Genomic DNA, 22,601 nt, shown 5'->3' on the forward strand with positions numbered 1-22,601 from the left:
GAGAAGGCAGATTTTGATTTTTTTTTTACATTTTAGCTCGTTTAGGACTTAAAAGTCAAAGTCGTTGCTAATCACAACCCGAGCCTTTCTTATTTTATTAAATTTTTGAATTATTTTGTTACACGAAACGCCTATTTTACGATGGTCAGACAGGAGTTATGCTTCTTCTTTCTGAGATGCAAAATAGGCATGCACTATGCAGTAGGTATGCGGTATGCATGTCCTTGGCGTATTTATATCTGCAACATTGTGTTTCAGCTAAAATTTTACAACACAGGACTCTTGAATGGCGCATGACTTTCAAGCCGTTTATAGTGGCTGTTAAAACAGCCCGGTTACTCTATTTCCCCTCTGGTATTCCGGTATCGTCGTATTGAAGTCTAAGCTGCAAGTGGAATGTGATCCTGTGACTTGAACACATAGAATTGCCCTCCCATTCAAGCCCTTATCATCATTGCCATCAAAACCAGGTCATATTTACAGATATATCACAAAGCCACACCATCACAAGCGGATTACAAATGACAGACATTTACAGAGTCAGTTGTTCACTCCACTCTCACAGGAATCCTCTTCCTGGAATGCATGGCTTACAGAGGTGCTAAGTTACATACGGCCTGACTTTTTAGAGTAACGGATGCTCGGACTAACATCGAAATCTGCACAGCAGTCACCTCAAAACTTTCGCCTTGGAAATAAAAAAGAGGACACGCACATACGCATCACGCAACATCTTATGCATACATCGATGTGAACTGTGAAGTCATTTCATTCCTCGTTACTCTGCATCCAGGGGATGTTAGACGTATCAAAATTTTCCTCTATCTTTCTTCTATTAATCGTATGCACCGGCCCTGATTAAAAGATGTCCCTTACTCCCACTGCATCCATGCAAGCAAAGAAAAAAATTGATCCATATTTTCCTTCATATACACGTTTTTGTCATGCAGATGTAACATACAAGTAACAATGAAAATCCCGACTGAGCACCCATTCGCCAGACGTCTATTCATCGCCCGTCCGTCAATCTTAGACATCTCGTTGGGCCCATTTTCACTGTGTCACGCCATTTACAAAGCGCAAAGCGTATTGACGGTCACGGGACAGTCGAAGCTCGAATAAGCATATAAATTTGGGTAAATGTAACATCTATACAACATAATCTTACGCAACACAGCTAACTCATTGCATGGACATTTTCACAGAGTGGCTATTATGTCCTGACATGACGAACAAAGCACAGGCATCGCTACAAAATAACACTCCTCGATATCCTGTTCCGTACATCTCAAAACGCATCAGATAAAAATGCAATGTTTTTGCAATGTAATGTTCTTTTCTTCCCCGGTGCTACAATGTTTTGTTGTTTATTTCTATGTAGGATGCTATGTTGACTGATATTTATTTTCAGTCATTCTTTTACGTTCGGTTTTTATCTTTTTACCCACCCACCATTCCCTTCACGTTCTGTCCACCCACACGGTGGACGGTAAACACGTACAATGCGTGTAACGGCTGTGTCAGCAGTGACCAATATGCTGACTGGTCCGATAGTAGGGCCAGCGGGCCAGCTCAGCACTCGATAAACGCTCCCCTCCCCCTCCCCTCCCCCTTCCCTCGGGGGTGGTAGGAACTCGGCGGGAGACAGCCGCGTCCCGGCAGATCAGCTGACGGCTGTCCGAACACTCACTGCACGCACTGTCACAGCTGCGATAGCTGCTGCTCTGTCAGCACTCTTAGCTGCGACAGCTGCTTTCTCCAGCACTCACAGCTGCGGCAGCCGCTCCCTCCAGCACTCACAGCTGCGGCAGTTGCTCTCCCCAGCACTCACAGCTACGGCAGCTGCTCTCTTCAGCACTCACAGCTGCGACAGTTGCACTCTCTAGCACTCACAGCTGCGGTATAACTCTCTCCAGCACAGTTCAGAACTGAGCTGCGGTAGCTTCTCTCCAGTCCAGCTCGCAACTCATCCGCAGCTGCTCTGTCCGCCTGAATTCGCAGCTCATTCGCAGCTACCATGTCCATCGTAGCTCGCAGCTCATTCGAAACTGCTCTGCCCGCCTTGACCCACAGCTCAGCGGCTTTGCCCACCGTAACTCGCAACCCAGCTGCACCGGTAACTGTCCCAGCTGCACCAACAATTGTCTCAGCTCAGAGCCTCTGCAGCTCGTCTCCTCAGCGCAGCTCCAACTGAGAGAGATGCTCGTGCATTCTGCGCAACTCCTGCAGCTCCTTACAGCTATGGCCGGGCATGGAGCTTGACCGCTTTCTCCTGAAAAGCAGGCGAGGGCAAAGCCGTAATTAATGACGTGCTCGGTGTAGATATTACCGCTGGAATAGCTTTTAACCCGCGCCCCGCTGGGGGGGCAGAATCTGCCCCCCCTCCCGTTTTTCGCCAATAACTTCTAAACGCGTTACGCCAGCGACGTCAAACTTTCAGTACCTTATCATACATCAATTTGACACGTTCCCTGAAAATTTGAGCGAAATCCGTCGGAAAATTTTTGAGAAATTGACGTTTTAGTGACGTCATGTTCGCCATTTTCGCCTAAAAAACGGCAAAATGTCAAACGCCGCTAACTTCTTCATTTTTAAGGGAATTAAGACGTAACAAAAAAGGTTTTACGTGATTCTACTTTGTCTATCAAATGGCTATCTCGGTTTTTTGAAAATTTTGGATTTTGGCCAAAAATTTTTCAAAAAAACTGACTTTTTTGGGAAAATATTTATAAAATCTAAAATGTTGAGTTTATCAAAAAAACCGGAATATATGTCAAAGAAGTGGTCTATGTGCACCTACATACCAATTTTTAGAAGAATCGGTTCAAAAATGTGGGAGTTATTCAAAATTTTATGACGTCACGACACACAAAAATTTTGAAAAATGATTTTTTTTGGAAGTTGTAGACCTCGTACGGAAATAAAAATAGCACCATTCGATTCGCCGTAAAAAACTGCATCGGATAGACACCTTTTTAGGCCTTAACAACCAACTTCAAAATTTGACCTCACTTGACCTGACCTTGACCTGACCTCGACCTGAAATTCATCCAGAGGTGGTCCATATCACTTATTGAGTGTGCCTATTGAATTCCATGAGTAAAATGACCCATAAAACATGTGTCGCACATGCCCTTTTCTATATTTTGTTTTTGGTGACCTGACCTGACCTGACCTGACCTTGACCTTGACCTTTGAATGACATTGTGTGCAACGAATATTGTCTTGGTAGTCTAAGAACACGTTTTGGGCAATCAGTCTCAGTCCATTCTTCGGCAACTACGGTGCAAGGCCAATACTGTAGAAACTTGCATTTTGTACCCTTGACCTGACCTTGACCTGACCTCTGACCTACTTAAATAAAAAAATTTGGGCTCTTAAGATCCGCCTTGTTGAGAGCTTTCGATTGCCGTTTTCCCCGTCTTTCTACGACCATCGGTTCGGAAGTTAGACAGGGGGGGGCAGAATCTGCCCCCCCCCCCCCAGCAGGGCGCGTATGGCTGAATAGCCCAGCGGGGCGCGGGTTAAGCTGCTTTACCAAATTTACTGGGAGCATTATTCCGCACTTGAGTGCATTTGCATGTCACATGGACAGCCCTAATACTTCACTCCTATCTATTCATTCTTAAGTACTGTCTTTTCATAGAAAGATTAAATGGTCAGCCATCGACCATATGATGGAAGATATGCTCTCTTTCGAGGGCTTTGGGACTCGCTACTCACCTGCGCTGGGGACTGCGGGCGACCGAGTGTTCCGATGCACCAAATTGGCCCGTCTCAGGTGTGCGAACCGGCGTGAGCACTTTGATCTCAGTCAGGCTCTGAAATGGGATGTCGTGCAGTCATAAGTTGGGTAGGTATACTCGTAATGTATTTCTTCTCACTTATTCATCCGTGAGTTATTGTTTTAATCAAACAACATTCTGAATATTATCACCGGAAATGCATCTGCTGGCTAAGCGCTAGTCAGTGACGCTGGACTTGAAATACTATCTTTGATGCTGTCAACTCAGAAGAGTGCCGAGAATGATTAATACGCTCCACTGGACCTCCATTCATTGTGCTTCTAATAGTTTCCCGGGGGTGCTAGCGAGCACTCTGCACTTGAGTACATTTATATGAATAAAGCCGCGGTCACCAGAGCTGCGATAATTCGGAAATATGACCCCTAACTTTGGTCCCTAGGTTCCCTCCAAGTTTCCATCTAATTGGCTCGTAAGGTTCCCGTTAGCATATATATGATGTCGTGCTGTCGCCTCTGCGGCGGTAGTTTGCCCTGACGTAGCTCTGGTTGATCAAAGTCTCCCAGTCGACCTTACTGATGAAACCCTACCGCCTACCGCGCCGCAGACGGCGGGGGTGAATGATCTAAACTCCTCTCCCAGAGCGGGGCGGGAGGGCCGACCGCGACACCGTTACCGTGTGGGAAGACTCACCGGTGGTCGGCGGGCCAGTTCCCGCAGATGAACGTCTCGGAAAAACTCCAGGTGCGGCAGCACGTCGAGGCCCGGCTCGTGGCCGCCGGGGTTGTCGAAAATGAACTCCAGCACAGGTCCCAGCTGGGGAAGGCAGCGGGGTTCCGTTAATTAAGTGCATCGTATGCGTTTTGGCAACCCATACCGACATCAAACGCATGTGATTTACAATTATTTGCATGCTGTATACATACATCAAATACATTGATTGCAATGAACCTACCGATCCAGTTCTATCACAACTCTTCATTCTCAACAGTCTTCGCATCCAAATTATGGATTCGTCCGAGGTGGTCATGGCCGCAGCTGCATCTAGGCCTCCTCACTCTCACCCTATCCACCACCCTTTGGTCGGCAGTCTCGGTCTGACCAGCTCTGACAGAGTTACAGCGAACCGGGAGACGATCCGACATCGATAAGGCGGTCTGGGGAACGTGTCGACGGGAATTGGAACAGGGAACCGCCTTGCAATGTTGACGGGCTCCCAACAGTGTTTCTGATTGTGCGAGACGATCCCGCTTTGATGTTAGCGCAACAGAAGCTAGTTGTTGACTGGTGCTAGAAAAGGGAGATGCTGGACTGGAAAATTGGAAGAGATTAATCATTTCCAGGAAAGCTTAAGTAAAAAAGCGCTTGGAAAGCTCTCCGAACAGCCAACAGCCACCAGTGGATTCAACCTGAGGGAAAAGAATAGCTTTTGTATTTGAGCAGTGAACGCAGAAAATGATTGTTTCTTTTCCAGCGCTGAGGTAAGCGCAAGCTTGAGTTTCATCGATCGGTAAGAAACTTTGTTTACATAAGGAGCTGTCATTCGCAGCAATTAACATCACAAGAAACGGTGCTAATATTTCGATATTTCTCACAACTTATCCACAAAATTTTTGTCTTCGAAGTTCGAATCGGATGGCGCGCGATATCCGATCCACCACTGGGCAACAGTCAAACGCAGCTGCGGCTCCGCTCCAAGTAATGCGGTACAGTCTACCTGTTCAGGTAAGACTACTTCTGCCATCTAGTGACAGAGGTTGAAGCTCGCGCGGCAACGCTGGCCTGTCGTTTCACGGCGGCAAGTTCTCTCACCTGTGAACGTGTCTCGTCGTCGAGCTGTGCCAGGTCGGCGGGGGTGGGCCCGCGCGGCCCCGGCAATCGCCCGGCCACCATCTCATACATGAGCGATCCGATGCAGAGAACGTCTGAGGCCGGCAAGTTCATACAGTCGGACGGGCTGTACTCCAGCAGCGACGCCTCCAGGTCGGACAACCTGTTTGGGAATGGATAAATCGGTCTGTCGTATTGGGAGATCATTGTGAATCGCAATGCATAGTCGCAGCTTGCAATGCATAGGTACAGTGCATTTTTATTGGTGGCTTTGTTTTGATTTGATCTTATGTTCCTGCAAGCCATTAAAGTTTTGTTTCTGACTATCTTACATTAATATTGTGCGCTGTACGCGGTTTCAAATCGAGTGCGTTGTCGCTCGTCCGTCTGATCAATGAACTATTTCTTTGAAAGGTTTTGGACTATTGGAGCGTGAGATGAATGTTCAAAGAAGATGAGCTCGGGAAAATGGAGCGTGGGGGCCAAAGAGGTGTTCCCGATCAAACTCAGCGTTGATTAATTAGCCAATATATAATAAGTGATGAGAAGCAATTCATCGCCAGTGGAGAAATGCCCTCAACTTAGAACAAAAAGCATCCCGCCGTATAATTTTAGCAGCATGGAGAAAATAATATGGTTGATCGCTAGAATTCAATTTCTTGAAGCCAATACACACGCAATTTCATACCTACAGATGATTGCTATCTAAATGAAGGCCAACTTCATCGTTAAGTTGATGTTTGGTGTCTTTTGATGAATCATGTGGAAGATAAGAATGGTGTTTGCTATTTAAATAGTGAAAATTTATGTCACATGTCATCCCATTGGGCTCACTAAGTCACTATCCGTCAATGCCTTGTACGGTAAATCCACTAACTATATGAGATACCTTAGGTTTGGCGGGTCCGCTAGGCGCTATGACTTACCTGGCCACGCCGTTCTGCACGATGACGTTGCCGGCGTGCAGGTGGCCGAAGGAGAGTGCGATGCCGCTCCGTCTGAGGTGCAGGATGGCCTCGACGAGCTGCAGAGCCAGCCGGCGCACCTGTGAGACGGGCAGACGGAGCCGCTCCGCCGGCGGCCGGTCGTACTTTTCGCTCCAGTCGCGATCCCAGGCGCACTGAAACACACGAGAAACCGTACTTATCACTCCAGTCCCGGTCCCAGGCGCACTGAAACATACCTACAGGAAATCGTACTTTCCAGTCAAGTCCCGGTCCCAGGCGCACTGAAACAGGTGGTAAATCGTTACTTTTCAGTCCAGTCCCGGTTCTCTCATTCCATTCCCAGTCTCAGGCGCGCTGAAACGTTAGACAGCTTTCCGCACTGGTCAATGCAGTCATGGTCCGACTACTGACTGCTGTCACGGGCGGGACGCACCTTATACAGGCTGCCGGAGTGGTCGCCGTTGCCCACCTTGTACAGCATGCCCCGCAGACTGCCGTTCCTCACCTTATACAGAATGTCCCTGAGGCTGCCGGAGTGGCTGCAGGGCGTGATGACCACCACGGCCGGGTAGCCCTGCGGCAGGTCCAGCAGGTCCACGTCCAGCACCGGCAGCAGGTACGGGTGCTTGGCGCGCGTCAGACGGTCCCGCAGCGTCTGGGAATTACCACATACACAGTAGTCATGTAATACAATCAGACAAGTCTGATCACACCTTCATCATGTGCATGTTTCACAAACACGTAACGTTTACATTGCACAATGAACAGATTTCTTAATTATGTGCTGCGCAACAAAACACTTTCTGAGCCGATGTCTCACCTTGGCTCGGTCACTCGGTGTCTCACCTTGGCTTGATCGATCTCCCGAAGTCTTAACTAGGATCAGTGGCTCTGCCAGGGTCTTTCCTAGGCTCATGCCCTCCTGGGGTCTCGCCTCGTCTTGGTCGCTCTACCAGGATGAGATGTCTCGCCTTGGCTCGTCCTATCACTGCGGTATTCTCACCTTGACTCGATCGCTCTGCGGGGGTCTCACTTTGACTCGATCGCTCTGCCGGGGTCTCACCTTGGGTCGATCGCTCTGCCGGGATCTTACCTTGACTCGTCCTATTACTGCCGGAGTCTCACCTTGGCTCGTCCGCACTGCCAGTCGCCAGAGTCTCACCCTGACTCAGTCGTTCTGCCGGGGTCTCACCCTGACTCGATCGCTCCATCGGGGTCTCACCCTGACTCGATCGCTCCATCGGGGTCTCACCCTGACTCGATCGCTCCATCGGGGTCTCACCCTTACTCGGTCGCTCCATCGGGGTCTCACCCTGACTCGATCGCTCCATCGGGGTCTCACCCTGACTCGATCGCTCCGCCGGAATCTCACCTTGACTCGATCGCTCTGCTGCAGCAGCGCGGGTCGGTGGGTGACCGATGTGATCGTCAATAGACGCTCCGTCTTCACGAGCTGATCGTGAACCAGAAACCAATGTTTGTTGCTCCTGCAGCCTGCAGTAAACAGCGCAGTCAATGAGGCGTCAGATAGGGTGAATGATGCATTTCATTGGGCTTGACGTATCTCAGTGAGCAGCTATAACAGCTGTGAACCCTCTGACGGAAGTGGCACTATATTGAATGTCCCTGGCCGTGAAGATAGCTGGAGTGAATTTCTGTAATGCACTCAGCCTGTGGCGGTTGGAAGTAATTATATTGAAGTGGCCGTGTGATTCCGCTGGGGCCGGTCTGAATGAGCGGCGCGGGGGGGGGGGGCGGCTTGGGAGTGTCGAGCGTCTGTAGAGAGTGGCAGTTGGCTGGAGAGTGCCTGAGAATGCTGGGATTGCCGAGCAACTGTAGAAGGTGGCTGGGGTGTGTTAGTCGGCTTTTGAGTGCTGGGAGTGCCGGGCGGTGGAAGAGTATCTGACGGGGCAGAGGAGTGTCGCCGGGTGTCTGTAGAGTTCCGGGTGCGGTGGCGCCGTCTTACCGAGGTCATTGAGTGGCTGGATGAGTCGGTAGCGCTCCGACCTGGCCAGGTACTGCTGGCAGAGACTGGCTGCCGCCTGGCTGGCCACTGCCGATCGCTGCTGCTCCGTTAGTGGTGCGGCGGGGGGCCGGCCGGCCGCGTCACTCGCGTCAGGCGGCCTGTAACGTCAGTGGCGTCATACAACGTCTCGTGGTTCGTAACGTCAGCCTGCTCAAGCGATCCACGCAAGCCTTTTCAAACGGCCTACATCAACCACGACAGACGACCTACGTCGGTTATGATGCTAGAACGCAAGCGGTTAATCGTGAATTTCATTTGTTTTAGACGGCAGCTTTTATTTGTCCTAGATTTCTATTTGCCCTAATTTAACAAATTAAGCAAGACCTATAACCCTGTGGTTTGTGATTACCAAATTACGTTTCCATGACACCAAGTGCGATATGAATCTTGGATAACTATCCGTTGTCAAAGATAAGCTAGCAACTCCTAACCACATTCGTTGTTAGTCTTTGGTTCATACTTTGGCTTTTGGAAGGTGAATCTCAATTTCCTCAGCAGTTCTATCGGCAGGATGAAGAAGCTCGTACATTATTCATTGATAATCCCTTGTAATCCCGACATCGAGCGAGCCTCTACCGTTCTACGTGAGATGCGATGTGCCGCTATCGGCCCGGCACAAAGGCTCGGCTTATTTTTCCATCTACCGTGGCGCGGCAGTGGCGCGCTCACTTTGGACGGTGATTGTCGGGCCTAGCAGTGATAACAGTGTAATTTCTGCACGGCCAGCCGGCCTTATCGGTTCCCTGAGGACCGTGTTCGAGATCAGCCCGCGCTGATTGCCGGCACACAGACAGAGAACGACTGAGGCGCGGCGCTGCCCACACTTAAGTACTTCATTGTGGCAGGGAAGTATGAGACCTTCGTGGCGGGAAAGAGTTGATGAAATTCATAGATGAAAATATAAATTGTTGTACACCAGGGTCCATAATGTCACTAGAAGACAGAGATCATCAAAGGTGAGAGGTATGTGAATTGTGATAGTATAGGGGAGAGTGGGGCACATTCGTGCATGGGGCACATTCGTTTTCAGCAGTTTATGGGAACACGAGTGACTGCACGAGCTCAAGGTAAATTATGGAAATATGTCTATCATTGCCGCCCTTCGTTCACCGTAGAAGACAACACTGTACCTGCTGTCATGCTTGATAAAAACGCAAATTTGTAATATTCGTGAGCTTTCCAAACTTTTCTCATATCATCCATTTTCGTGATCCTGACTCGGAAATGTGGTTCAGCTTTTCAAAATTGGGGGTGAAGAAGCCCACTCTATTCACGGAATTGCTGCAAACTTGTTTGTTGAAAAATTGTCATTTTTTCAAAAAGAAATTTTGAAATATATTACTAATAACGTTGTGGGGCAGGTTCGTGTACGCACTGCCTGGGGGCACATTCGTGCATATTTTTTTTAGTTTTTGCGATTTATGACTTTATCTGTAGTAGGTTTCTCTTATGACGCTCGCTGACTCAGTCTCGACTGCTTGCGACGTCGTGACGAGCAATTCACGCGAACTTGGCGAGGTCACGGAGGCCGGCAGTTGGCACATTCTTGTTGGCCAGCCCATTCTTTCTACATTTGTTGTGCAATGCATTCTTGTCGAAAGGAATCAAGTGAAATGACCCCCTGCCAATTTCCTTTGGTAAATTTCTGGTAATGCCCGGTAATTTCTCGAATTTTGCCGGGTGAACGGAAGTGCCCCATCTCTTGAACGAATGTGCCCCATAGGTGGGGCAGTTTCGTGCAAATGTTCAGAGTTAATAACAGTCGTTTTTTCTAATGGAAACAATAATTTTATAGGATAACTTTTAAAGAGGAAAACTATCTGCAATAGTTCCTTTCCATACTACAATCAACAATTTTGCCATTGCACTAACCAAAGAACAGATATATGGGCTTATCCATTTTTTGCACGAATGTGCCCCACTCTCCCCTATGATGTATAAAGGTTCATTATTAACCCGCGAGTTGCTGGGGGGGGGGCGTTAAACGCCCCCACTTTTTTCGCCGGGCCATAGCATAAAAACGGCGCGCCGCAGGCGCGCCAAATTTTGGGTACCTGTAGGGAATTGATTAACATTTATTGTGACAAAGTTTCAAAAAAATCGGTCGGAAAATTTTTGAGATATCGAGGTTTTAGTGACGTCATGATTTCCGAGTTTTCGACCAAAAACGGCATATGTTCAAAAAATCATATAAAATCACAGAATAGACATACAGACATGCCGTAAACGCCATTAGACTGCCAATACCATGAACAATCAAATGGCTATCTTCGATTATTGATTATCGTTCCGCATTTTCCAAAATCTTGAACTGAATCTTGGCAATTTCTCGTGACTACTTCACGACCATGATACATGAATTTCTTAAATTGAACTTTTTTAGCCAAACACGTACACATATGATAAAATGAATGCCACCATCGTGTTCTACGCCCCAAATTACCCATTAAACATGTGTCACAGGCTGCGAATATCAGTTTTGATTTTCGGGGATATGTGCCTGCCCGGTTGACCTGACCTTGACCCTGACCTATGCTTGACTGACCCCTACATGGAGCTGACACTCTTGTAGGCCTTATATGATGGATTGTGCACCGTTTTGACAGAGTTTATGACGAGAGGCGCCCATTGCGAAGTCCTGAAGTCCATGCTACTAAAAGCCCGATTTCAGGTGTTTGACCTGACCTTGACCCGACCTGTGACCTCAAAATTCAACTTTAAAGTACTCATCTGAAGCGTCTCGTCGCGTTCTTTCGTTTGCCGCCTCGTGCGTTTCGCTGCGCCTATTGGTTCTCGAGTTATCGGCTGGGGGCGTTTAACGCCCCCCCCCCCCAGCAAACGGTGGGTGGCGAAATACCCCAGCAACTGCCGGGTTAAAGCATTTTAGGGTCAGCCACCTACTTCAGAAAGGATATGGAAATAGGAATGCCCCGCTTCGCTGTTAGCTATCACTCGCAAATTGCAACTCTTACATTTTATTTGCCAGTCTTTTTTGAAACGTGACTTGAATCGTTGTTTACGTAGATTCACGGTCACCGTAGATACGCCTTGGATGCAGTTGACCCCCTATCTCCAATCCCCACCTAATCACTGCGTTCCTTGGACAAGATGCGGACCAACCTCTCACCGTAATGCTCCGCCGCCTGCGGCGATATGACCCCAGCTGGGTATCCGCGGCAGCGGAGAGCCCGGAGAGCTGGGCAGGCTCGGCTGCAGCTCCGCCAGCTCCTCGAGCGTCGGCAGCGGTGGCGGACGGATCTTCCGCGGCCACTTGTCGTAGTTGATTCGCGGGTCGCGCCGGTTGAAGTGGTCGTGGCCGAGGAGCTCTTTGGCGGCCTCCTCTCGACCATTCTGTTTGTACAGGTTGAACAGCGTGATCTGCCATTTGGTGCGCGCACTTGTGGTGCTCTCGTCTTCGTCTGGTGACTGGGACATGCTGGATGAGTCTGTGACTTCTCACACTGATAACAGTAGTCACTTACAGTATTCAAGTCGCCGCTAGTGTTCTTCAGACGATCTTCCGTCCAGTCACTGGATAGTTGGGACAGGTGAATGATGGAAAGTTAGACGAACTGACGGAAAACACCAATTTCAGGACGCATGTTCTGCTGTGGAACAGCTGAAGAAGACGCGAATGCTGGCCCGCTCGGTTTTGATCCTGAAAAAGCCTTTACTTCTGCCGCACTTCCGCCTTTGGTATCGCTACCTCCACTTCTGGTCACTATTTGTCGTCGCCTCACTCTCTCACCATCACTGATTTGTCTGTCACTATAATTCCACTCACACCTGACGGTAAGACCCCTCCGCGTACCACCTAGGACCGGTACTGGTGCCTGACAGCCGTACTCGCCTGCCGATCGCATCCCACGCAGATTCTGGTAATGTCATCGACGGAAAAACGGGCCAGGAAGCCCCGACGCGACCGGTAGTGTTCCTGTAGGGCTTCGGCGGCCGAAGGGGCCGTGTGCCACTTCGCTGAACGGACGTTGCCGAAGCCGGCAAACCGAGTCGCTCAGAACGGCACCGGGGCCGCCCACAACAGACGGGGTTTTTGCGTGTGCAATATTTGAGAATTGTTGAGTTCGCTTCGCTCTGACATCGGGACGTTAAGCAACAGACGTTTTGGCCGGTGCAAGATTTTCGAATTGTAGAGTCTGTTCTGGATCTTGTTCTCAGAGAAAAATACTTGGGAAATACATATACCGTAAAGTGGGGCTATTTGAGACAGTGGGGCTATTTGAGACAGTAAGGTAATGGTATAGTAAAATCGCTGTAAAATGAAAACCGTTTGATGTTTTTTCGTCATTTTTGCTTAGGCTAATGTGGAATTGAACAGTGAATGCTCAGAATAACCTTTTTGAAAATTTCGAAAAGTTCTGAAAGAAATTTGCAATAAAATACGAAATACAGAAAAACGCACAATTTAAGTTGCTCGAAAAGTACCCCTACCTGCAGCTTAAAAAAGTGGAAGTTTTAACAGCTTCGCCACTGTATCTATCGTTATTATCTTTTTGCTTATAGGCTAAGCACATTTTTCATGAAAATATTATATATTGCTACCGGTACTGCCGATTGCGCAACCCATTGTCTCAGAATCCCGATTATGCCCACCTGGTCAAACCTCAACGCCATGCCAAATAGCTGATGATAACGGTGATGCGATGCACCCGAGAAGATTTACCGCCATCTATCTGAAGTGCATCGAACGTTCGACATAAGCAACACCGGTGAATCGGTCGTGGTCATAAACGTGCAGTGGGTTCATGGTAGGTACTTTTAGCAGCAAGCAATATTTACATGTTCGTAGTGTAACATAATAACCCTTTAGCTGGTGACCAAACTAGTTATTCTGATGAATATGTGCTTAAAATGTGCTTAATCAGTCACTGACTCATTCGACAATCAACATATGTCTACCTTGGTTGACCAAAAAACACCATTGAATGTTACTTAACATATGAACGTACTGTTAAGTGAGCCTATCCAAGTACTTGTTGTGGTAGGGTAACCGGCCAATTGATACAGCATGCAGCGATCGAGGAAAATCGGCATAAAATCAAAACCGTTTAACATTTTTCGGTTATTTTTTTCGCATGGAGATGTACAAAGGAACAGACAATCATGCAGACCATTCACTCAAATGTTTTGGGAAACCCTTTGCCTTGTTTGATTCATTACAGTGTGCTTCATAAGGTAGCGAGACTGTCTCAAATAGCCCCACCGACTTTCGGTATATCTGTTTTCACGTCACCGGGGCTATATACAAAAACTTACTTTCAAAATTTTACTGTCGATGACTTCAAAATAGTCCTTGATGATCATCCTGTCAGTTTGAAAGCTATGGGTCACATCATATTATGATAGCCTTAGCATATAGTGATGCAATTTTATGCCCTACCGAAATGAAGTGTCCTACAAAAAAAGGAAAAGATTGAATATAAAGGTCATATAACAGTCTTTGAAAAAAACAATTTTTGCCGAAATGATCAAAATTCAATTTCCAAATGCATGGCGTTTAGAAAATTATCTCTAGCGTGACCGATTTTCTTTAATTTATTTGCAACTAAAACTGTCTCAAATAGCCCCACCCTATGGGGCTATTTGAGACAGGCTTTAACATAAAAAATAACCTTAATCATTATTACTAGCTGAACCAAAATGCACCTATATGAAAAAGCTCACAGAGAACTACATTTTTGCAATTTACATGCCATAAGAAATATGAACCGTCTTAAAGGGAGAGGCCAAAAACTGTAAAATCCGTTTCAAATAGCCCCAACAGACAGAAATAGCCCCAATAGCCCCAACAACAGAAAAGTTGTGTGCCGCAGCTTCAAAATGATGAAGCCGTCCTGTGACGTCATCACCCCGGAGCGATAATAATGTTGGATGGCCGCGAAGTTACCGAGGTGAATTTTACAATTCCGAGTCCCCGTCACACTGAGCGGAGGGGCTGGTAGCGGATGGAGACGGTGTCAGATGTAGATATGACCTCTGAGCTCTCTGCCGGCTCGCCGACGGGCAGAAACGGCGCGCCACGCGCGAAGAATGGATCGTATACGGTCCCCGGATTGGAGAGCCGGCTCGTCAGTTTGAAGGGCTCGCTGCGACATCGCCGCGGGCGTGGAACGCACCCGGGTCCCGGCGCAGCTGCGGCACGCCCCAGCTCTGCCCGAGATGATACCCCCGGGAGCGGCTGCGTGGCCGAGCCGCGTGGGTCGTCTGATCCGACCAAACGGCACAAGTTTGACACACTGCTGACAGTGCAGTGGCAGGTGGCTGAATCAGCATCGGAAGCGAGCGAAAATAGTATAGTTGAGGTGGCTTTGCCGATATATAACATTTTTGAGTGTGCGAATCCAACTGTATCAGTTGAGCTGTCATGGAGCTCGATAATTTGATGTAATTATTTTTAGATGCGTTGTGTCATGGCCAATCATTAGTCAGACTTTGGAGCTAAGCAAGTCGACCCGATATGTTTTCGTTGCTGAACTCATCTAAGTTATATTCTTTTAGCACATAAGCCATTGGTAATCGTAGCATGTATTTGTGGATGGAAATGTGGAATTACGAATACTAATATCGCGTGTACCCTCGACATCCACCAGCATACATTTGCATATGTGCATCGTAACTCCCGCGCTGGAATTTAATTTACCTCAATTCAACCATTAGCGCTCAGACCCACAATGCCAATTATGCATATTGTTTCTGAAAAGCTTAGGTATTTCAGCTTCATGCAACAAAATAAGTCTCCATTATGCTTATTGTGCCTGAATTGAATGCCGCCTTGCTTGGAGTGGGTACTCTGGTCGAATGGTCTACGGAGCTAGTTTATTCAATCAAAACCGGTAACTACACGATCCTGAACTAAGGTCTGACAACAGAACGATGGCTGCAATTTTATTCTCCGTTGTTGTCAACAGCTATAGATGCAGTAGGTACCTATGATTTAACAATGAAAGGAAATGAATATGAAACGATGAATAGCGGTATTGACGTAGGCCATTTTTTATGGTTCTAACTCTGTTTTATCCGTTGTCCATTGTCTTCCTGCTTTCAAAATCGCAAGCTTTCATAGGTGGCGGAACGGGGGGGGGGGGCACCGTGCCCACCTTTGATTTTGCTATTTTAACATTAGCCCTATGGGCGTTGCATGGAAAGAATGGGACCAAAAGTCGGCAGTGCCCCCCCCCCACCCCCACCCCCACCCATCCCTTAATTGAAGGTATTCCGCCGCGTTCTTTATGGCAGCATCAAGTGAAGTCACGGCTAGGCCGATATCCACCTCAACACAGCAGCTCCCTTCGTCCATATATTCCAGTTTAACGCTAAACATTTCATTATCATTTATCAAGCATTCCAAAGCATCCATTACTTAGCCGTGATATGCCGATGGCTCTTCCATTTAAATACAACGATCTAATGAAGAACGAAGTCTGCATTGATATCTAAAGCGATGAGTCACTTCTGGCCCGGAAATTTAATTCCATTACCGCGAGTCCGTCTTTGTCGACCGTCTTATGGATTTCGTCATATTCACACACGGCGTGATCCGATAAGGTGAAGGTCGGCGGGGAATCTATAGATTACAGTGCCGGTCGGGGCCCGAAGCCCGCCGCTGGGCCGCCGGGAACGGCAGAGGACGGCAGTCTCGGCAGCACGTGCTTCCGTTGGCGGCCGGCCAGCCCGGTAAGCCGGCCGGCCGGTCGGTCGGTCAGACCGAGAGACAGCGGTCGGACGATCGGTCAGCGGCCTACGCGTGTGACTGACGCATCCTCAGACTGGAGATGGACGCTAGTCGGATGGCCCCGATCACCGCGGCTGGCAGAGATATAGACCCGATCGAGTGCCCCGTCAGACCCACCCGGGGCCCTCGCTACGGGAGGCTGCCAGAGTTTTTAGATGTTTTTTTCTTCGGTGTGGTCTGGGCTGGATGTAAGAGAGCGTAATGAACCGTGTGGTGGACACCATTATGGTAATGAAGTACTTAGCAATCCGTAATTATCATAGTAAATGGACGCAGCTCGATTATCGATATCTACGCATCTGAAGTCCATATACGTAGCTTTGGTTCTCCAAAAAAAGTTCAATGTTGTGTGGATTTCTCTATTCACAAGCGCATCCATGAGTTCCGGGTTTACCTCGCCGGTTTATCCGGACGATTGCATCACCCCTGCAGTCTGGCCGTTGCTGGTCTGGGGAGGTCGTGGGGTCGGGCTCGGTGCGGTGCGGGTCTGCTCTCACCATGTGGTGACCAGCGGGCTGCTGCGGGGTCGTATCTGCGTCGGCCCGTCGCCGGTCAGGGAGAGACCGTCGATCTCGTTGGGCAGGGCGCTGGGCCGCCGGCCGCAGCGTGTCAGCTTCCGAGGTGTGCTCGCCTGGGGCTCCGGACTGCGGAACAGATCCCGGGCAGTGGTCCTGCGCAGACAGACACACAAACGGCAGGCTGTGATAAACTGGGAACAGGTTATCACAAAGTTTATATGACAGCCTGCGGGAGCGGCTTGCTATGCACGATGATATGCCGGTCAAGTGGCGTGCGTCTCTTATTCTGTGGTAAACACTTAACATGTCGGCAAGAGAAAATGTTCCTATCGAGTTACATTCAGCGCGTCTTTGATTGCGAGAAGACTTTAACAGCTGCTCATAAGTTTTCTGGCTTATTGCAATTTCTTGGCAGCTGTTGGATAGGTACGCGTCAAATTCATTTCTCCTGATGTTACTGACAGCTGATTTCATTACTCGTGGGCATTGATGCCATGTGACGGTAGGCTATTGACGCTTTTGACTTATTGAAATCGATAATCTCGGGAACTGAATACCTAGACAATGTAACAAGAATAGCTTTGCGATGGGAACTTAAATCGATGCAATATAGGCGCTTATTTAGGTTGCCCTATAGTACACACTTGAACAGTCTTCTCAATAATGCTTTGTCCATGCCCGCACTAATGATCCTCATTTCATAATGTGGTGTATTCAGCTGAATATTCAGTATACAACGAGTTACTGAGACCACTACTGAAGGCAAAGCCTTTGATGATAATTCCCGAAGTCAAACGAACCGAATAATCCTCGGGGACGATCGCGCAGCATGCTGTCATAACATGCTGCTATAATTGGATAAAATGATTGCAATGCTTTCGAATTTTAGTGCGGTATAGGAAGAACATATGTAGGTACATGTAGTCACCCAAGCGATTAGGTGCTGAACGGTGACAGTTTCGGTATAATAAAGGGGAACTCGTGACAAAGACAGCTCTCTGAGGCCATGGGTCATCGTGTGTGGGGACATCTGATGTCATTATAGTTTAGTGACGATCGGTGCACCGTGACATCGCCGCTGACCGTGGCACGGACAAAGCTGACTAGACACTGACACTGACACTGACACTGACAGGCGACAGACGCTGACCAGGTGACACAGCCAAACGCTCACCCCGCGATGACCCACCTGTTGGGGTCGCGTACTCCGTGGCGCCGCTGCTCCAGCTGCTGCTGCTCGCGGAGGGCGCGGTCCCGTGCCGCCCGACTCGAGTACAGGTCGTGACCGGTCAGCTGGGCCTCCTGTCGCTGCCGGGACTCCTTTACCGCTCGGTAGATGTTGAACATGTCTGCCGAATGATGGAGGGAGACATCTCGTCAGAGGGTCCCTCCCGGTAGATGTTGAACATGTCTGCCAATCGCGCTGGGAGGCGTCAGGCGGTCGGATGGATTGTGAAATGTGTAGGAGTAGCGTAGCTGCTGTTATAAGGATATTGACATTTAATTGAAGTGTTTTAAGCCCTCTCTTTAGAAACCCAGCTTACAAACACAGGGGATTACGTGTCCAGTGTTAAACTGGACCACTGGCCTTCATTGATCAGCCCCAAGTTTGGTCGTTTGAACTGAGGTTGTGTCGAGTTGTGCCGACATAACCGCGAGTATTTCTAGCCGTCATGTGTTATCGGCTGCTTTCGAGCGAGCGCTTGGTCAACACCTTTTATCTAAACTTTGTTTTTAAGCGTTACTTTTTATCCTGTGTTTTTATGAAATGGTTCACTGTGCCTGGGATACACGTTGCGTTGGAGTATAATGACTAAGAAGGCTAAAAACTTCTTTTATCGCTGACGTTTATACTCTTTCGATTTCGTAATAGGTTAACGGTTCATTTATTTTATGAATGCGAACTTTTAGAACTTATTATGGAAGGTTGAAATAACACCTTACCTAAACCGTATAAATGAACATTTTTACAAGCGTAACATAATCGCTCGGATCTAATGAATTATTAAATTACGAGAGGAACGTTTAAGTGCTGACGGTGCCTATATGCATTCTGGTAACAGCCAACAGGTAATGTTGCTAAATAGTCGTCGACATCACTTTAAACTCAATAAAAAACTTGTAACAACTCAATGCAATATGTTTTGACATTTACGTTCAAATGTGCAATTTTGTCTCAGTCGATGCACCTACAAAGAGGACAGGATCAAATGTAGATGCCTATATAGTGGAAGGTGTCCAATACCTAAGTATAGTCATGATGTTTTAAGTGGACAGCGCTCTCCATTCGTAACCTCTGAAGCGCCTTTCCAAAATCATCGTCCATAAATCATCACCCATTCTAATCTCACCTTTGGGCTACGTCCGTCTGGAGCTGATGATAATCCTCCTCAATATATGGCCCACTCCTCCGCCGCCGCAGCCCCCTGCACCGCCGACCGTCGGCCCACTAACGTCTCCCTCCCGGGCCGCAGGGCCCTGTTGCAGCCCGCGTCGGTCTCGACGGACTCCGGCGCCGTCGACGCGTCGGTCGTCGACAGCGATGAGCGCCGCCTGTCGACGCTGCAGGATGATCGCGCCGCGCGCCGCCGGGCCCAGCTGCTCCCGCGGCGCAGAGAGTGAGACACGAGGGTGCTTGTGGGGCGGGCGAGGTGTGGGACATGGCCTGGGTCAGAGAGCAAGGGCAAGGGAGGTCGCGGCAGGGGGTAGCATCGTTCAGCATCGTTCCTAGCGTCCATTTGGACTGCTGTTTTTATCTGCGGATTCAAATTATAGTAAATTCAATTATTCATGGCAGAACAAATATGGCACAATTTCATAGCTTGTCTGAGTCTGGCGACGTGAATGGTAGTTCATATAAGTTATTTTAATCAGTTTTCTCACATCTCGCGAGAAGGCTACCCAAAGTGCTCGCTTGGAAAATAAGATTCTCATTTGATTAGTCTATTATCGATAACGCTCCACCCGGGCGAAGAGGGTCTGTCATCGCCAAAATCTGGCCGTAATGACCGACGTTCAGAGCTCAGAGAGAACTGTTTTGGCAGCAGGGACTACGTTTGATTGGAATCTTAGCGAGAAGTTTGGAGTAATTTTAAATAAGAGTTGAACTATAAGAAAAGAGAACTTAAACTGATCAGCAAAGGTCAAATGAGGTGCTGGAAATTGTGTGCGCGTTCCGGAAAAGGAAAGTGATTGCTACAGTCCGCGACCAGGATGTCTCTAAGTAAGAAAGATATTCAAACGGCACTAAAAATACGGTTAGAGACTCTACCGTCTAACAGCATATCTGTAAGACGCGCTAAGCGCACCCTGTAACCCGAAGCCCGGTGATCGTCTGTGGGTGCCGGTCGATCATCAGCTCAGGGGCGCATCCATTCGCTCTTGGCGTCCGTCGGCGCGGTCTATCGGCCATGACTCGCACAATCGCACCGCTCGTTACAGCCATTTCCCGTGGCCACTGCGGAAATGAGGGCAGCGCCGGCCTCATTAGCCTCCCATCTGACCCTCCCTTGGTTGGGATTAAAGCCCCGGCGGAGAGGAGTTTGATAGTCGGCCCGTCGGGCCGCCACGGCCAGCTCGTCTGGAGCCCACATTTAGTGATACTCGGGCAGCTCAGCGCGCCCCGTATCGTGGGCTATCTCCGGGCGGCAATGTGACGCCGCATTGGCCGACGGGTACAGATCGTGCTACAACGCCCCCAACATACCAACAGCTGCTGAGTCTCGGAAGTCCGAATTGGTGGTGTGGGTCTCATCGGTGCAAATGGCTTATTGTAATAGCTTCGTTCGTGGTTGTTTTGTGTCCGATGGCTATATATATACAGGCCCGCCGTACGGTGGAGCGTCGCGGCACCAGTGACGTACCCAAGGGGGGGGGGCCACGGGGGCCAAGGCCCCCCCCCCTGAGCGCCGAAGGCGCTCAGGGGGCCCCTCAGGCCCCAGGACATTTTTTTTAAACACTGGATAAAACGTCTTTTACTCGGGAGAAAAATTGATATTGAAGTTTCATTTATGTGCCCTGGGTACCCGAGGGGCCCCTGCAGTCATCCAAGGGCCCCCATTTTCCTGGGCCCCTGGTCGCCTAGGGGGCCTCTGGTAGCCGGGGGCCTGGTCTCATGGGCGCCCCTGATAGCCTGTGGCCCCTAGTCGCCTAGGGGGCCCTGGTCGCATGAGTGGCTTCTGGTCGCATGAGGCCCCTGATCGACTGGGGGCCCCTAGTTGCCTAGGGGGCCCTGATAGCCCGGGGCCTGGTCGTATGGGCCCCTGATAGTCTGTGGCCCCTAGTCGCCTAGGGGGCCCTAGTCGCATGGGGGGGCCTCTGGTTGCATGATATTGAGGCCCCTGATCGCCTGGGGGTACCTACTCGCCCAGGGGGCCCCTGGTAGCCGGGGGGCCTGGTCGCATGGGGGCCCCTGGTTGCCTGGGGCCCCCGGTCGCCCCTAGTCGCCTGGTTGACCCTGGTCGCCTTGGGCCCCTGGTAGCATGGGATCCCCTGGTCGCCTGGGGGCCTCTGATCGCCTGAGGGCCGCTGGTCACCTAGAGGGCCCCTGTGGCCATTCTTATAAAGAAAAGAACGGAGGGACGCTCCGTCATTTCTGAGATTAGACGGAATTTGGTTATCATAAAAGGACGAAGACGAAAGACGGAACCCGTTAAATGAACGAAGCCAGATTGACGCTACCCCCACCCAAAAGGACGCGTTTCCGTATCATAAAGAGACAAAGACGCCTCTGGTGACGTAAGACTTTGCGTTGTTCGTGAAAAATAACGCATCAGAAATAGCGCTGCTCTTCAGCAGCGCTTTTTTACGGCATTGATACGATATTTAGCTAGTTGCGAGAGCAACTTGTGCGAAATGTGTTTCAGGATGCGTGCTAATCGATATGTGAACTGTATGACATTGGTCGGGAGTTATTTCACACGAAAATTAGTCAATTTCACATGCAGACCAAGTGCCTATAGACCGCCACCTTATCGTTCTGCAGCTATCGTTGTTTATCGGGCATACACATTAACAGGCAGGATTGGACACCTTGAGATGCAATATCCAGTAAGTGGTAGGTGTTTACTGTTTGCAACTGCCTCCCAGTAGCTCCACCCTCACCTGGCCTGTGTCCTGTGTCCTCTGGCGCCTCGACTGGTATCACGGTTGGAGGTCTGAGTCACGTGGCACTACAACTTCTCGTTAGCACTTAAAGTTCTTGTTTGCACGCAGAGAAATTCGTATACACTCCACCACGCTCAAGCGCTCTCGCTGGACTGTCCTCGCTGTCCCCACACAGAGAAGATCCACAGGCCATTTCTTCCCCCGCTCCCCCTCCCCCCCTCTTTAGCGTCAGTTCGTCAAAACAACACCTGCGCCCCCCGTCTCTCTATCTCTCTACCTACTCCTTCCCTCTCTCCCTCCCTTTCATCCCGAGCCGCCGCGCGCGTTCGCCGCGCGCCGCGTCGTCCCCTTGAGCGAAAGATGCCTTATCAGTATCCCCTCCTCTTTTATCTCTACCGCTTGTCCCGAGCCGCCACGCTAACTCAGGGTGTCTGCGTTGTTCCCTTACCGCTTATTAGACATCCTATCACTGAGTAAGACATAGGCATTACCACATTTATACGCAAAAACAATCTTTGGTGGGTTTCAGCCTAGCAGGAAAGACTACAACATATTACATACTTCGCCTATCTATATTATCCTTGATCGTAGCCAAGGCCTCTGGCCAAGGCTATGTATCGTAGCAGACAACAGTCCCCGGTCCCATAAAAATTCAAATGTGATCCCAAATAATTGCAGGTT

The 22,601-nt window shown here is 49.2% G+C and overlaps 1 protein-coding gene across 2 annotated transcripts; it reads right to left on the bottom strand.

Moving 5' to 3' along the window:
- Nucleotides 1-472: 472 nt before the first annotated feature.
- On the bottom strand, nucleotides 473-19,412 carry LOC122387878 (slowpoke-binding protein-like). Of its 2 annotated transcripts, XM_043378494.1 has the most exons (11): nucleotides 19,166-19,412; nucleotides 18,004-18,163; nucleotides 16,794-16,967; nucleotides 8,487-8,644; nucleotides 7,893-8,014; nucleotides 7,026-7,175; nucleotides 6,500-6,693; nucleotides 5,556-5,736; nucleotides 4,437-4,559; nucleotides 3,724-3,821; nucleotides 477-2,272 (listed from the first exon to the last, which is right to left on the bottom strand). In XM_043378494.1, the coding sequence occupies exons 2-11, from the start codon at nucleotides 18,159-18,161 to the stop codon at nucleotides 2,176-2,178; spliced, it is 1,455 nt and encodes a 484-aa protein (XP_043234429.1). In that variant the 5' UTR covers nucleotides 18,162-18,163; nucleotides 19,166-19,412; the 3' UTR covers nucleotides 477-2,175. The 2 variants fall into 2 exon arrangements, with proteins under 2 accessions (XP_043234431.1, XP_043234429.1); XM_043378496.1 differs by lacking the exon at nucleotides 19,166-19,412 and having other exon boundaries at nucleotides 473-2,272; nucleotides 18,004-18,222.
- Nucleotides 19,413-22,601: the final 3,189 nt, after the last annotated feature.

The sequence above is a fragment of the Amphibalanus amphitrite genome, unplaced genomic scaffold, assembly GCF_019059575.1.
Source record: "Amphibalanus amphitrite isolate SeventyFive unplaced genomic scaffold, NRLGWU_Aamphi_draft 000301F_arrow, whole genome shotgun sequence".
In the NCBI taxonomy this organism is placed as follows: Eukaryota; Metazoa; Arthropoda; class Thecostraca; order Balanomorpha; family Balanidae; genus Amphibalanus; species Amphibalanus amphitrite.

Coding starts and splice junctions, on each gene's coding strand:
- LOC122387878 (XM_043378496.1), bottom strand. CDS start 18,161: ATGTTCAACATCTACCGAGCGGTAAAGGAGTCCCGGCAGCGACAGGAG. Junction 16,968..18,003: donor GGAGTACGCGACCCCAACAG/GTGGGTCATCGC, acceptor CTGTCTGCGCAG/GACCACTGCCCGGGATCTGT. Junction 7,176..7,892: donor AGCAGAGCGATCGAGTCAAG/GTGAGATTCCGG, acceptor GGTAATTCCCAG/ACGCTGCGGGACCGTCTGAC.